The sequence below is a fragment of the Coturnix japonica genome, chromosome 22, assembly GCF_054131305.1.
Source record: "Coturnix japonica strain WE chromosome 22, WE-NBRP24, whole genome shotgun sequence".
NCBI classification, from domain to species: Eukaryota; Metazoa; Chordata; class Aves; order Galliformes; family Phasianidae; genus Coturnix; species Coturnix japonica.
Genome location: NC_140684.1, coordinates 7,531,559 through 7,547,924, shown reverse-complemented (window position 1 = coordinate 7,547,924; position 16,366 = coordinate 7,531,559). Strand labels below are relative to the sequence as shown.

Genomic DNA, 16,366 nt, shown 5'->3' with positions numbered 1-16,366 from the left:
CTGTGTTGTAGCCTCCTCCAGCACTGCCTGGAAGTGACTCCACCAGCTGAAGTTACACGTAGGCTGTGCTGCTGCTGACATCAAGCTGAATGGGCGCGTGGGTGCACATGGAACACACATCTTACACAGCTGTGCACAAAAAAAACAACCCGGTATTTCATACATGGGCACAGACTTGTACAGATGGAAATTTTACTCTTGATTTTCCCTCATGTGGATCTGGATTGTGCTGCTGGAATACATTCAGAATGCATATATTACATTTACTGTGCGAACTGTGCAAAGAACAGCGTGGAATAACTCAAACAAGCTAATTATGTTTAATTAAGTTTTCATGAGACTGGAGTAGATGGACATACATGAAAATCTCAATTAGATTTAAAGCCTGTTGTCTTTAGGACTGTTCAAGTTTTCTTGTATCTCAGAAGAACACGTTTCCTGCACCAGGAAACAAATTCTGCTTGGTTGTACGCCTGCTTCCCTGTACGTGGTGCCTGTCAATGTCATATTCAGTACCAAGTGCTGCATCATAGAATAGGAGCTTTTCTACACATTTGGAGTGAAGCTTTCTTAGACTGTGGAGCCTTTGCACCCAAATGGGTAACGTTGGAAAGCAACATAAACAGCCAGGTTGGATTTATTGCATCTCATTTTCAGCAGAAGGAGCATCTGTACACCTACATGATATTAACGTGGAAGGGATGGCCCTTGGGGAGGACAGGTCCCAGCCTGCAAAGACTGAGGCTGCACTGCAGAAAGGGTTACGTGGCAACTATAATGCTGCACGCTGACAGTGTGCAAGAATTGTAACTCACTGCAGTTTTTGTGAGGCTGTGTATCCCATACATGCAGGCACGACACAGGGCTTCATCCCTGAAAGTGGGATAGATCTCAGGTTCCATAGTTATTTGCAGCAGCTGTGCACAAACTGGTGTCTTTGTTTCCCCTTGTGCACGCTGACTTCCTCTCCGCGTTGCCACTCTGGTGTTTGCGCTGTGTTTGACGCCAGCGCAATAGTTTCACACTCTATTTCAAACAGGCATTAATAAGATATCCAGGGAAAAGCCTGTTGTTAGCTAAGGGTGCTTTGATCAGTTAATCTCTTTGTTTGGAGGGCTGTATACAAGCTGTACAATGCCTTTAAGAACTTCTTCCAAAACTGGTATAAATGGCAGTGGCTAACAAGCTTCAGCTGACCTGAACAGCAAAAGAGGCACTTAGTTCTTGGAATGGTGCAGAGGATTAGATTGTGCCTAGAGGTAAAAGCAGATTTTGTTACAAAAGTTATACTTTTTTTCCCCATATTTGTTCATTTTTGCATTAATTTTAGTACTCTGTTTTAAAATAGAGCACTCTGAATGGATAAGATGCAACTCTAATATTAAACTTCCTTGAGATTATTGCAGTGGAAGCTGCTTATTGGATTCTGTGCTTATTCAGATACCTGAATACTTTTGCACATTTAGATGTGGAAATACTTGCAGCAAAGATACCCCAGCACAAATAGTGCATCCTTTGTATGTATGAATGAGCATCCTTTTGAATGTGTCAAGGAGCACCCTTTGCTTATTCAGGAGAGCAGAATTCCTATTTCCCACATCTCAGAAGCATCTTTTTGCTTCTATATTAAAAAAAAGCATTGTGTCCCTTTCATGGCTTAACAATCAGTAATGAGACCCATCTGATTTTTGCATGGCAAGTACAATCCCACTCCTTCATTCAGAAGTAACGGGTGTGCTGGCAGTCCCTTCTCCACTCTCCCTCTGCTCTCGTGGTCTCTCTGGCTAGCTGCCTTCAGTGCAGTTCCCAGCCTGCAGACCTTATCTCCAGGTATCTGCTGTCTGCTGGGACGGTTCCCCAGTCAGCTCTGAAAGTGCAGGCTTTTAAAGGATTATGCTTGGTTTTGGTTGTGTTATTGAGATCTTTTTTCCCAAGTACTTAGGCTTTACTTTTCATAGCAGAGATTGTCTTTTTCCCATATTTCTGCAGTGCCAGAAATGTTTTATATCCAAAGGTATTTCTCCCAAAGCATCGTTAATGGCAGCTGCTAATAAGCGGATGCCTTTAGCCCGCCACATCTCTCTGTAAGTACACTGAAGCATGTTGCTAGCTGCAAGACTTCTGGCACTGTGATGCTTTTTCCAAATTCCATTATTGTTACAAAGCACACTCTGCTGAATGTCCTGCTTTTCCTCTCATGGCCCCTATAAGGATTCGGTCCTTTCCTGTGGGTGGGATCAGAGGGTTTTCACATAGGAATGGATGAGGACACGTGTGATACTGTCCATCAGTGCCTCCATGTGACTCTCCAGGTTTCTGCCTCATCTCTCATCCATCACCAGGCGCAGGAAATGCAAGGAACCTCCTTAATGTGCAAGGAGGGTTTATTCAGATTCCCTGAAAGACTACAAGTGCACTCACAGAGCTGTAATAGTTGGTGCTTGTGCATGAAGCCCAGCGAGGATGACAAGGCAGTCTGAGTAACAGGGTATGAAGGGCTCCAGAGTGTCTGTTGCATCTGATCTGTTGTTAGTACTGCAGTTAAATCTTAACTGCCGCGTTTGTCATCAGTTGTGAAGCAGAACAAAGCTGTACCCGAGATATGTGTTCAATTAGTGTTAGATTGCATCTGTGCATGAACCATAGTAAAACTGCCTCTTTTTACATGAGCACAGTTAGGTGAATTAACTGTCCTATGTATAAATGCATACTTAAACCCACAGTGGGACTTTATTAATCTGTACTCAGCAGCGAGCTAATTCGAGACCAGTCAATAAGGTGATATTATATTTTAGAATTGATTTTTTTTTTTTTTTTTAAGTCATGTTAGAGAAACCTCCTCTCTGCTTTCCAGCAAACTGCATTGATCCTTCTCAACATAAACACTTAAAGTTCAATTTAACATTTAGGGAGTAAAAGGTCTCTGAAGGGACTCATAGCCATCGATTTTGTGTCAGAGTTGAAGAGCTAAAGTTTAAAACACACTGAGCCTACAGGGTAAAGAGAGCCTTGTGTTGTGGAGCCACGTGGAGCCGTGTAAACTCATTCTTTCCCTATTGTTTTTCTGTAGAGGTTACAATAAAAGCACTTAAAGAGAAGATCCGAGAATATGAACAGACCCTGAAGAACCAAGCTGAGAACATAGCTCTGGAAAAAGAACAAAAGCTACAAAATGATTTCGCAGAGAAGGAGAGGTGAGTGTGCATGTGTCCTCTGTAGGTACTGTAGAAAAAATGAGATGTGTTTTTCTGCTTACTCCTCCCATCCAGGGTCCTTTCTTTGGTGTGCTGAGACAGGTCATTATTTGAGGGGTTCTGGTGATTTATGTGTTTGACACAGAATCATCTGATACTCAACTTTGCACAGAAAAACAATCGTGAAAGTGTAGGAGTAAAACCAGGACAGATTGTTGCTTGGCAGTAGCGTTGTGTGGAGGGGTGTCGTGTTCAGAAGAATGCAAACCTGCTTTTATTCTTCACTGGCTTCATTGTCCTTTGTGACACTGATCTTTCTCCATTAGCTCGCAGTGTATTTCATTCTGCTGTGCTCATTTGCTGTGTCAGAATATCGTTGTGCAGTCGGTACAACCCTGAGATATTTCAGGTGCCCAAGAGGTGCTTCATACGATCATGTCTAAGAGTGGGTCTGTGTTCCTGAACTAGAACTTCAAATAGCTTGCATATTCTGGTTTTAAAATTAACGAGTATTTTAGTTTTTTACATTATTACTGTCGCATGTTTCTCACTACAGATAGTTACCATCCTGATCAGTTGTGTTGGAGAATAAAGGAGTGTACTGTAGAGAGCACGAGTCAGATGGTCGTTTTATCATAAGGCATTTCACAATTCCAAAATCTGCAGAATATCTTAAAAGTAGTGTCACAAAAATAACGTCTTCAGGGAGATGCTGGACAAACTCCTTTCTAACGATGCGTTTTATAACTCGTTTCATTCACCCATTAGCAAAGGATGTAGTGGCTGCGTGGAAGGATGATGCTAACGTGTGCATTGCTGCCACACACCAGAAAATACTGCCTGTGGTCATAAGAAATGTGAGCGTATTAAAGGTCTGATTATGTTATAGAGAAAATATCAATGTGAAATTTGTTTTGAAATCTCCAGATTATTTTTTTTTTTGGAGTAGCTAAATAATATTACTGAAATTGACATCCATTATAACTGTGATGAAACAGCTGCCTCATCTATCCAGTATATCACTTATGGCAAGAAATTTCTTCATTATGACAGTAAAATGGAAATGCATCATTCTCCTTGTACTAACTTTGTACAACAGAGGGTGCTTGGTGACAATTTTCTTAATGTGTGTGACATTTCCAAAACAAATTATGCTCAAGAAAACCTTCCTCTGAAGTTGTCATTTATATAGCAGTCAACTCTTGTATAATGTTCACAGCTTATGTTATGAGGTGGCTACACTGCTAAAATTTTAATAAGTGGGACTGCAAAGTATGAACAGTATTGCAATGTGACATGATTTATGGGTCCCACTGAAGCACCTTGTAGTCTGTGTGGTGTTGTCAGTTGTCTGATTACGGCGGAGACAGTTAATCACTTTATCTTCCAAATTTGCAAAATACAAGTAAGTTGTTTAACATGATGCCGTGCTCCGTTCTCACCTTTTCTTTTCCCCTCACAGAAAATTGCAGGAGACGCAGATGTCGACAGCCTCGAAGCTGGAAGAAGCCGAACACAAAGTTCAAGCTTTGCAAACAGGTTTGGCATCGCTATTCTGACCTATACCAATGCTCAGGCTGGAGGTGAGAGGACAGAGATCCTCCACTGAGTCAGGACTGTGTGTGAACCAGCAGAGCTCGAATGTGCTTTGTGAATCAGAGCTTCTTTGGGGCTTCGCACCTTAAATGAACGCTTCAGTTGAAGCCAGTCTGTTGATAAATAACAGTGGGCACGGCCAAGCACAAAGCTCATACAGCTTTAGAGCATCACTGCAATGAAAAGAAGCCATGGAACTTTTCATCCACGTTGTGTTTTGCTCTGGTTTCACACATTTCTGATCTGTGATAAATATTTATAGCGGGCTGGGTTCAGTATGAGCCCAGTATCTCCTGGTGTGTCTCTTCTGTTCTGTGACTTGCCATTAATATTTCTGTCCATCTCTGCACTCTTACATATTCCAGGTCAGGATGCGTTTGTTTTTGTTTCCTTTGAGAACACAAGAAATTTTATTGCCTGAATTATTGCAGTAAATATTTCAAATGAATAAGCAGTTTAGCCGGCTTAATAAGAAATGAATAATGTTTAGTTTTGTTCAGCAGAATGGAAACTGGAAATTTTTATAATGTAAAAGTAATATCAGAAGAAAAGGAAAAATGGAAGGATAAGTTTCTGCTAAGTCGTAATGGTTTGCCTAGGTAAGAAGGTAGAGCAAGGAAATTCTCATCAGGAGATACAGAGCTTTATTTATGTCTGGATTAAAAAGAATGGAGCGGGCTTCTTGCTTTCACTATTGTTACAGCAGTGTAATGCTTCATGCTTTTGCCTTTTAGCCTTGGAAAAAACCCGAACAGAACTGTTTGATCTGAAAACAAAATACGATGAAGAAACTACTGCAAAGTAAGAATTCGCTGCTTTCCTCCCATTTCTTCCTTCAGGGTGTCGTTGCTTTTTTGTATTTTCTGGCTGCCTGTTGGAAATGGACAAGATGGGAGAGGTTTAGGAGTCCACATTTTTTTGAACCACACTGTCATAATTTGGTCTCCTGCGGAGAGTTGATTAATTCTCATGGTTTTCTACCCAACAATACACTTTTCCTGGGCCACATGCTGCTGCATTCCCAATTTAATTCTCAGGTGCTGCATCTTTTATTCCGTCTCTTATATTTTATTTAGAAATCGGGCACTTTCAGAATTAAGATGTTTTCTGTGATTTTGCAGTCTTGCTGAGAAGGATGGGGGTTTACTGAGGGATATCCACTGCACTGATGAGCACCCTGACTCTTTCTGGTTGTGGCATCGCATTCCCAAATCCACCCCAATCTGAACAGAATGACATTTTTGGCCGATAGTTGCTTTTCTCAAGCAGAACACGGAAGTATTCTCAAATCTCTCTGTCCTTGTCTGTGTAATGGCTACTGTAGTCAATTATCCCTTGGTTTTATTAACAATCAGTTCCAGAAAAAGGCACAAACCAGATTTTTTTGCCTTTTTTTTTTTTCTTTTCACCCTTTTGTATTTATGAAAATGTTGTGATGAGAAAAAAATCTCATGAGCAGCAGCAATCCCAGTATTAAGCCCAAACAGTGCTTCCTTCTTCTGGAAATGAGATGGGAAAGCAAGGGGTGCCCTCTGGAAGTGCAAGGTGTGGAAGATGCGGCCACATCCTTGTGCCAGCTGCATGTGTCACACCCAGGGCAGCACTGCCTCCTCCTTTTCAAGGTAGGAGGGTGATGGGTGAATAGACAGGAAATCTCTTCCTCCCAGCTGTGTGTGGTTCTGCCAGCACGGAGGATCCAGTTCCTCACTGAAGAACATGGGGAGCTTGGAGCTTACAGAGTTCTGTCCGTAGCAGTTAAGAATCAGTGTCTGGAGTTGAAATAGCTTTTACATCATTAACAGTAATTTTCAAAGTAAATTTTGGTTATTCCCTGTAATTCCAGTCTCCTTCAAGGTCTATATGAGGTGATTGAATGTATTTTTTTCCCTCATTCATGCCATCCTTCTCTAAGAGATGCATACTGATGATGTTTCCGATGGAGCCTTAAATTACTGCAGATTGCCTTTATTTCCCTTTCTGCTCGTAACTGATGCTTGGCAGCTCTGTTGCTGTGATTCTGTCTTGCAGTCACTGCTGCAGGAACAGAGCTCAGGGCTCAATGGTTGCAGGCTCTGAACCTTTTAACCCCTCACTCTTTTCAGTGTTCTTACTTGCAGTGTTTGGTTCGGATTTTACTACTGTTTTCCTTAGTAGAATGATTTATCTTACACTGTGCCAAAGATGTACTCTGAGCAGTTTGCTTACACTTCTAACGTATTCAGTTTTCTTGGGGAGATTCACACGTTTCATATGATCTTGAATACAATTCTTACCTACCACACAGAGAACTACATCAAATTAGCAGGATCTGCAGTAGCAAGAAGCTTTATTGTTGTCTGTAGCAGAACAATGATGAAGATTGGGTTTGTAAAGTAGAGATCACAGAGCTGAATCCTGAAGCAGGCATTAGGCACGTTGTACTTTATCTCCTAAACTAACACGCTGTGAAAACAAACTTGTCGACTGTAATAACAGCAGAAATATTTTATCATTGTTTCGGATATTTATGGCAGGAATAGTTGTTGCATTATAGCATTCATCCATGGTGTCTGTAGCCCAGATTCTGCAATATGGAAATCCAGAAAGCCATGAAAAGGGAACTGAATGCAGACAGTGAGATTGAGTCATCTATTTTAATTGTCAAAGCTGGGAGGAAAGTTGAAAAAACACCAATAAAAATGGTGAAAGACAGTTTGATTCTTCTCCGAAAAGAAACCTCTTTTGATCTAAGTCTGAAAAGCTACTTGTATTGCCAGTTTTAATTCTGTGTTTTAAAAACATGTGATTTTTATCTTAGGCCAGAATTGTTAGTTTTACAGACACTTATTTGATGCAGATGAATTGGAATGCCTTCAGGAAAAGAAAAAAAAAAAAGATAATTGTCAATTTTTTGAAGCTAAAAGTACTTTGAAGATTGTCAGTTTTGGAGTCAATCTGTCTTTTAACTGTTTGTAACTGTGCGAAGCTTTCAAACAAACAACAGAAAAAGAAGCCTTCAGTATCAGCATGAAGGAGTCTGGATTTTCTCCTGCTGACTGGTGGTTGTGATCTTGAAGCTGGAAGTCACTATGTCAGCTTGTTTGTTTATCTTCTGCTGGTGGTTTCAGAACGTCCCAGCACAGAGCGCTGTGTGCAGAGGGAGGTATGGAGTAACCGAGCTCGGTGCTAGCAGGGCATCTTCCACTGAGACTGGATTCTGGACTTAAAATCTTCATTGAAATCAGCTCCTTGCATTGGAATTGACAGAAATCAGCCTTCCCTTTGGCAGGAGCCGGGCACTGCATTGCACACATAGCCCATGTGCAGGGTGCCGAAGGTGTTAACGGCAGAAAGGAGTTTATTATGTGCAGTCATTGCAGTCTGTCAGCTGGAATATCAGACGCTGAATTTGACAAGATGGCAGCAGAAAAGTTTTCCATGTGTAGGCTTGAAGTAAAATGTAATTAGCCTTTATGTGCAGAACAAGGATCCATTGATGAATACAGCTGGTCTTTGTTTTCTTCTGTCATTGAGTGTGGGAGGTAAGAGTGTTCTTCTTCATGTTTATTAATACAAGATTCCTTAGACAAATGGCAAGCACAGTTTAATATTTGTTGGAACACAGAGGGGCTTGCCAAAACAGTTGTTGTGTAAGAGGATTTCAAGGTTTTCAGATTATAATCATCTCTGGGTTAAATAAATGAATGATTACGCTGCCTTTTTCAATTAAAGAGGCACATCCTCTCTCGAGGCCTGATACTGATTTTGTTTGCTGTCCCACACGTTTCTATCAGCAAACCTGGTTTCAACGAACGCTAATGAGTTTGATCTGGAGATTCTACCAGAGCTGGAACTGAAAAGCAAACTCAGGCTCAAGTTTCAGGAAAATTAAACCATTTTTTCCCTAATCCAACAGACGTGATTTTTTTCTTTAAGTTCTGTTGTGCATTTCCTTGGCTTTCCGAGGACAAACTGTGCTCCCCGCTAACGAGTTCTTTCACTTCTGTTTCTCTGCAGAGTCCTAACAAGTGTGTAGGTTCCCAGCTGAGCTGCTGACGCTCCAAGCCAGAATGGTCCAATTCCAGTACTGAATAAATTCCAGAGCCACCTCTTTGCTCCTGCCCCTCCTCTCCCCAGTGTAAATGAATTCTAATTGGAAAAGGATCTTCAGTTGTAGCACATGCAGTAGGCTTGTTACATTACTGTTAACATGTGGGCGGAGGCTCCCTGCCTTTGATGAAAAAAAAATATCAAATTTCACAGAAATGCTCCATTTTCACCAGTAAATGTTAAATAGCCTTGTGAGGTTTTTAGGTACTGCACCCGATCCTGCAATAAAAAGCCTTAGAAAACAACACAGAGCAGAAAACGTTGAGGTTGAGGTTGTCGGTGGAGGCGGCTTTGCCACTGCTTTCATTCCTGGGTGATTTACTGGGAGATTCCAACTTTTTGATCTTTTTAAAGTGGTGTGTGCACAGAAAATGAAGCAGACGAAAAACGTCCTATTTACTGGAGGATTTAACCTAAAACGATTGCTTTCAGTAGCCTATAGAAACTAAACATGTTGTTTTCCAATACGTAAAGCAGGAATCTGTTTTCTATTTATAGATGAGGCTGATTAATATATATTTTTTACAGTGTGGTAAAGGATGACACAGAGGGTTGTGTTTGTGCAGCGTCATTAAGATTGAACGCTGGTACAATATTGCACATTGCCTGCACCACACAGATCCAGCTGACTGGTTTTAATCCTGGGCTACACTTTAATGAGAACGGAATCAGGAAATGACGAGAGTGCAGCTGATGTAAATGCAGCCTGTGAGCTGGCAGCCCCTGCTTTATGATACGGGAGAGATGTTTGATGTTTGAAGGCCTGATTCTGTGAACACAGCTCACAACATTTTGATCTTTATATTTAATATTATTGCTCTTGTGGTGGTCTCACAGCGAGGCTGGGGCAGCAGGGTGGGAATTTATCTTGTAGAGTCCATATCTGCCCTAAAGAGCTTACAGTGTAATATCATGACAACACCAAAGTTAATGAAACAAATAGGTGGAAGCTAAGGAGCAAGAGGACAAAGTAGTGCCTGTTTTCATCCGTGTATCCTGCTTGGAAATAAATCCTTGAGTAATCTGTGCAAAGTCAGAGCTGGGTGACAGATGGGGATTGCTGAGCAGGGAGGCAGGTGATGCTGCAACGCGGGCAGGAGGGCTGTAGTGAGGCAAATGTCCCCTCCTGTTACCTGCATGTGAGTGCAGGGTGTGTGAGTCACCAGTGCTGGGGATGGGAGGAGGGTTTTTGGGTGATATGCCAAAATGCAGTGACAGAAGGACGCGGTTGGGTTTGGTGGCTGCTGGGGGTGAAGGGCACTCCTGTTTGCTGTTCAGCAGACCTGTTCTTTGGGCATCGGTGTAGGGTTAAATTCTAATAGGTGGCTTTGAAGGAGTGTTGGGTTGGGCTCTGAAGCAGGAACAGCAGTTTTAATCATGAGAATTGTTGCTGCCTAAAGTTACACGGCGGAATTGAAGTTCAAGTATTCATGTAAAATCTTCTGTTGCATTGGGGCAAGTCTCAGTTAACTCTGACTTCAGGGGAATAATTCCCAATATATCCTGAGAATTGAATTTGGCCTATGAATTATTTACTTCATTTTTTTTTTAAACCCTTTCTTGTTTAAGTATGAGATCGTACCAATATATCACATTCCAAATGTTTGTAGTCTTCCATTTTGATGGTGCTCAGGGTCAAACTGAATAAAAAATCAAGTTGTGCTCCCTCCAGCATTACATAATTACCGTGATGGATGTCTTCAAATGCTGTTTCCCCCCATTGAGCGTGAAATACTGTAGTTAGGCTGGTTGTGTTGTACATGACATGAAATACCTTCTCTTTGCTGTGCCTTTAAGGTCTTAAAGTTTCCTATTTCCTGTTCTTTTGATGAGTCATTAACTTCTAATGCTCGTCTCTGGAATTATTGCTGTACTTAAAGTGATTTCCCTAAAAACAGGAGATGGAGAGCTTCACAGGCCGTGCTTCTTACAGCCTTTTCTCTTTACATTCTCTATAGTCATTTTGCTGTCAGTGGCACCCAGGAGTAGTGATAGAGGGAGATGAAAATACGGGGAAGATGTTAAAGAGAACTAATTTAAACATAAAGGAAGAAAAATTAGTCTTGGAACTTACAGAAAGCTCTGCGTGCATTTTACAAGTTGGGTTTTTTATTAAAGGTTTTAATTGTACCTTATGCACAGTCACTGTGCAACGTTAATGTGGAGCTTGATGAGAATACTTCTGAGATCTGTACAGTTTCTCGGAATCACCAGGGTTGTGTTTTGGTGTAAAGCTCTGTGACACAGGACTGCAAAGTTCCTCTGCAAAACCAGCTTTTCTTTTTCTCTGTCATTGGTTTATTTGGAGGGGGTTTGGGCAAATTTTGGCTCAGCCTACATTGAAACCATAAAGTCTCAATGCTGTTTGCTGTGAGGACTGTATTACTGCTTTACCATCAAACACCTTTGCGTTACCATCTTACAAACCTTTATGTGAAAGGCTTGCTTTGCAACCTTGCTGTTAGCCTCTATTTTTGGGTAGAGAGGCTGAGGCAAGAGGAACAAGCGTGGTGCTCAGAGAGAGCAAGTCTGCTCTTGGCTGGGATCAGGAAATATGCAGACATCAGGAACGTAAACCACAAGCTGGCAAAAGAGGATTTTCTTCTTGTTATTGAGTTTGTATTTTTGAGAACTCCATAGAAATGGAGCTTTTAGTTTGTGGGACTTAGTGCTGTAGCTGCACTGTGTTGTCTCTTGCTCGGCTCGTAATTAGCTAATGCAACTTTCTGACAGCACAGAAGTGCCCTAAGTCCATGCAGGGTTTTTATTTGTTTGTTTTTTAACCTCGAGTGAGAATGTTCAGTTCCCTTTCCTAGTGTAGCCTAAAAGCTGGTGTTATTTAACAGACCAAAGTAGAAAAAAATAGCCTTAGGGTATTCCAGCATATTCTAGTCATCACCCTGTTATGTTATCTATAACCTTGGCTTGACACAGGATCCTTAGCTGGAAGTCTAGAAATAAATATGTAGCATTGCTGCAGAGGGTCACACAGCGCTGTGTTTGTGTGCTGGGTGCTCAGCTGTGTCCTGGGCCTGCAATCCAATGGATAAGGTTGGAGCTTTGTGGGTTTCCATGAGGCAGACAGGCAGGAGCAGCGTTGGCCCTGTCCTGTTGATCCTCACTTGCCCTTGCTGGGCCCAAATCTCCTCCGGATTTTGCATTGCTCCACTGAGCAGAAATGACCCTGAGCATCTTCCTGCCAGCAGGACCCTGCAAGCCTGACAAAAGCAGCAGTCTCACTGAGCCAGGCAGTTGCCACACAGGCCTTCCTCGCTGCCATTTACATCACCCTCTTCTCCCTGTGCTCAGTCGATGGATTCCAGCTGCATTTCCCACTCCCACGCAACAACAAAGCGGGTGAGAAAATGAGTCACGTAGGGTACGTTGTGCTGCCTCATTGAATGGAAAAAGATGGAGAGGAAACTTTGCAAGGGTCCAACCACCAAAACACAGCGAGTGTCCTGGAAAACAGTCTCTTCTTTCTGCATTTGTCACCTTTCCCTTTGGGAAGCCATGTGTGCCCTGGGGGCTGCTGATCTGCTCCCCTGTGTCCTGCCTTGTTCCACATGAGCAGCTTCCATGGCTCTCCTTTGTTTTCATTTTATCTTCATTTGAATTCCAAGAACAGGAACATGTTCGTAGTTACCATCAGCAACTGTGTCTGGCACAACCTTCGTTAAAGTATCCATATGCTGTTTCCTCATTAGACTGGTTTTTCGGCATCTCATTAAATGTGCACATAAATGTGCCTTATCCTTTTCCTACCTTAAAAAGTTACTGTGACACTACAGCTGTTAGCCACCGTACTACACAAACAAGGGCATTTTCCTATCCACAGTTGCTTTAAAAGTGTATTTTCAGTCAGTTTTCAACATATTATCCACTGATACTGTTGATTTTCTATCCAAGAAACGTTTAGATGTGGTACTAAGGAACATGTTTTGGTGGGGAAGTGTTGGTGGTAGGTGGACAGTTGGACTGAGTGATCTTCAACAACTTTTCCAGCCTTTGTGATTCTGTGACTCTGTGTTAGAAACGTTCATGTGTTCACATAGCTCGGGGTGAATCCTGCAGCTGCCATCTCTGCCACCATTGATGGAGCTTTATAGTTTCTGGCAAGGATTTCTTCTGCCCACCTCACGTAAATCTTTTATTTCTGTTTTAATCCTTACCCTCAATGCCTGTGGCTGAAGCCTGGGGAGAATGATCAATGTTGGACATGAGAGATGCTTGTCCTGTCTGGCTCAGCCCCATCCTGGAGATATCACTTAATGAGACCTAAGAAATATTGTCTCACTTATGTATCTTCTGATCTCAGTTAAAAGACAAGAGCACCAGGTGAGGTTGCAGGTTGGTAAGCCCCAGAAAAGGTCTGCTATGATGAAAATGGATCTCATTATCTGCAGGTTTTTAAAGTATGTTTTACTGAATGTGATTTAAAAAATTCAGTCTCTGAGTAAGGAAGTGATAATCCCAGCCATGAGGAGCTGGCAGCCAAGGCTGAGCACTAATTCAGGGATTTGGAAGAGAGAGATGTTGGGCAGCTCATGGAGCAGGAGGGATAAGGCAGTGTGGTGCAGGCTCTGAAACCAAGAAAAACAATAGGCAACATGCAGGCCTGTTAATAACTTCATTAGCATTCATGTAAAGCATTAAATAAACAAATGCATTTACAATCCTGTAAGCCTGATATTACTAACCCTTACCATTTATCTAGTGTGTTTCTGCAGGGGCAGATCATAGCAGAGGCTAATTAACTGCTTTCTGGCTCTGGCAGCCTCTCCTCCCATTCTTTTAGATGTTGGGAAATGGAGTCACACGGAGCTTGGTCAGGCAGCAAAGGGCAATTGGTGCTGGAATCAACACTAAGGAAGCAGCAGCTAGAAGGAAGGCCTGCTCCTTCCCTTTTTCCACTCAGATACAACTTCTTGATGCTGCCTGAACACTCACTGATTGAATCTCGTGAGTTTTAAATGCCTGTTAGCAACAAATTTTGAACAAAAAGCATATTTGACTGAAATGCTGCCTTAGGGTTGCTCATCTTTTGTAGCAGGCTTTCAGTGGCTTGTACTAGGAGATCTCTGGTTACTTGTGATCGCTGCTTTTACAACCTGCCTTCGTTCTTTCCCTCTAACTAATGAACTTTAAACTGAATGAGGGATTATTCCCCACTTCAAAAGACTTCTATGCATTTGTGGGGGTTTATAAGCTACTCTGGGCTTGGTTTGGTTTGTCTTTGATTCTCTCTGGACTGCACATGTTAGATGAATACAGATGATACTGCCATCCTCCTGAGTGAACTCATGGGGTGAATCACCCCAAACCAGGTTGAAATCAGTTGGGTTTCCAACTGTGCTAATGAGAGTGGGCCTAATTTAGTTGGACACCTGTAACTGTTCCCCTCCAGGTGTGTGTGGCAATGTCCTTGCAGCAATACACAAGCTGCAGACTCAAGTACAAAGCAGCATTTGTTTGTTTTACACAAAAGAAAGCATTCTAACAAAGGATTAAAACTAAAATAAAGCCTTGAAAAGTTTCTTAGAACTTGGTTAATTTCATCAGCCCATCCGTCGTGGTCTTTTTGTGCTCAGATACTCAAAGTGAATGATGCTCACATACATTTATCCAGGTAGCACCAGGGCAGCATTTGTCCATCTTGCTCACCTTTAATTCAACATTCAGCACTGGGAAGAGTGAATCTTTCTGTGCAGGGGAAGACTGTAAAATGGGTAGCTTTCTTTCCACAGTTCCTCAAGAAACTATTTACTGATGTTTCATTTCCTGTGTCTTTCTCCACTTACTGTGCCTGTATTATTAACCTGCCTGAATACAGTGGTTACATCAGGTGACCTGAGGGGCACATCTGCCTTTCATTAAAATCTAACACCAATCACTGTCATTGCCAACCATGTCATCTTACCAGCTGGGTAGCCATAAATTGCTGTGAAATGCATACAGCCTTAACCAGCAGTGAGGAGCACATCACTTAACCATGGAGTCACTCACCACCTTAATAAATCTAAACTCACTCTTTGCTAGAGACACTTTAGGGAAAGTGGCAGCAGTTCCTCCAGCTCCGTTATCCCACATGGTCACAGCGATGCAAAGGGTGAGTAGAGCAGTTCTGTGGGGGGGATGGCTCTGCCCTGTGCTGTGCTTCACCCTCGGTGGCTGGGAACCCGCGTCTCATGTAAAACAAATAAAAAAGCACTGCCAAGCAGCTGGCTTTGCAGCCAGAATGCCCAGCATCCTCGTTCAGGGCCGTCATTAAAAGATTTCATGAAACAGCCTTAAAAATGAAAAGTTTCCTTTCTGAGAGAGAGAGAGATAATTGAACTCATTGATTTGTTTCACGGTTTGTTTGCCCTTTCATTCCCTTCCTGAGGTGCTGTTTGTTGAGGAATGTCTCCAATTGCCAGAAAGACAGTGGGGTGTCTAATATTTCCCCGGCAGCTCTCCTTTCAGCCAGAGCAGAGTACTGTGGCAAGCCTCCGATATGAATTTTTAATGCAGAACTTTATAACATAGCCCTTGCAGCACGGCTGCACTACTCTCTTGAGCTTTCAGATTTAATGCTCTGATGAACAGAGCACAGACTTGGGGCATTCGACAGCAGTCAGAATTAACCCCTACATTTCCGACTGTTGTAGCAGTTAATTTCCCTGTAGATTAATACAGCCGTGGGTGGAAAGATTCCAGATACTTCTGCGCTGGAAAAGTAACAGAATAACTTGGAATTTGACTCCAGAAATTATCAGTGATACATACTGTTAGCTTTTTCCCTCTTCCTCTAACAAAAAGAATTTCTAAGGCTGTTTACTTTCCCTCGGCTCAACACTAATGCAGTCATTCTGCATTGGGTATATGGGCACCGTGCTGCCTGGTGTCTCATCTCTGATAAAGACCTGTGCTGGTATGTTGAATGCCCAAAAAGGGGCAGGAACTGAAATAGCTTTATAATGCGTAGCTGTAGATTAATTTACTGTGGGAATGTTCTTCCAGATCATTTTCTTGCAGTCCTGGTAAACTTGAATAATTCCCCCATACTATTCATGCCACTGCACCCGCTGCTCATCAGCTTTTCTAAATCATTCCTTTACTTATTAAACAATACCCGTCCTGCTGTATTATCTGAGGGAATATTCCTCTCCAAATCCTTTAAAGTCTGTTTGCACAGTCTTTGGGGTGTTTGTAGACAGCTCTTTTGGCAGCAGATCATGTCACAGCCGGGCCTGGCCTTTCGGGGACCTTGGCAGGATTCTGTTGAGAGAAGAATGCTGCATTTGTAGGTTTAACTTTGATAATGGAAAAGAAGTTTGATGTATTTAAATTGTGATAGAACTGATGTAAGCCAGAGAGAATTGGATGGGACACAGAACATGCAGAGGTGTTAATGGCATTTGGGAGAAGGGCTTAGGAAAGAGTTTGTGCTCTGGTGATGTTAAGCCATTTGCCTTAAGCCCTTGCGAATGAAACATGCGAGTTGC

General features: G+C 42.2%; 1 protein-coding gene across 9 annotated transcripts in view; it reads left to right on the top strand.

Moving 5' to 3' along the window:
- The window catches only part of CUX1 (cut like homeobox 1), a 195,015-nt gene that overhangs the window by 85,394 nt on the left and 93,255 nt on the right, over positions 1 to 16,366 (top strand). For all 9 annotated transcript variants that reach the window (XM_085522357.1, XM_085522354.1, XM_085522353.1 and 6 more), the window contains exons 6-8: positions 3,071 to 3,194; positions 4,657 to 4,733; positions 5,525 to 5,591. In XM_085522357.1, the coding sequence (XP_085378483.1) occupies positions 3,071 to 3,194; positions 4,657 to 4,733; positions 5,525 to 5,591 (268 nt within the window). The remainder of the gene's footprint in view (positions 1 to 3,070; positions 3,195 to 4,656; positions 4,734 to 5,524; positions 5,592 to 16,366) is intronic.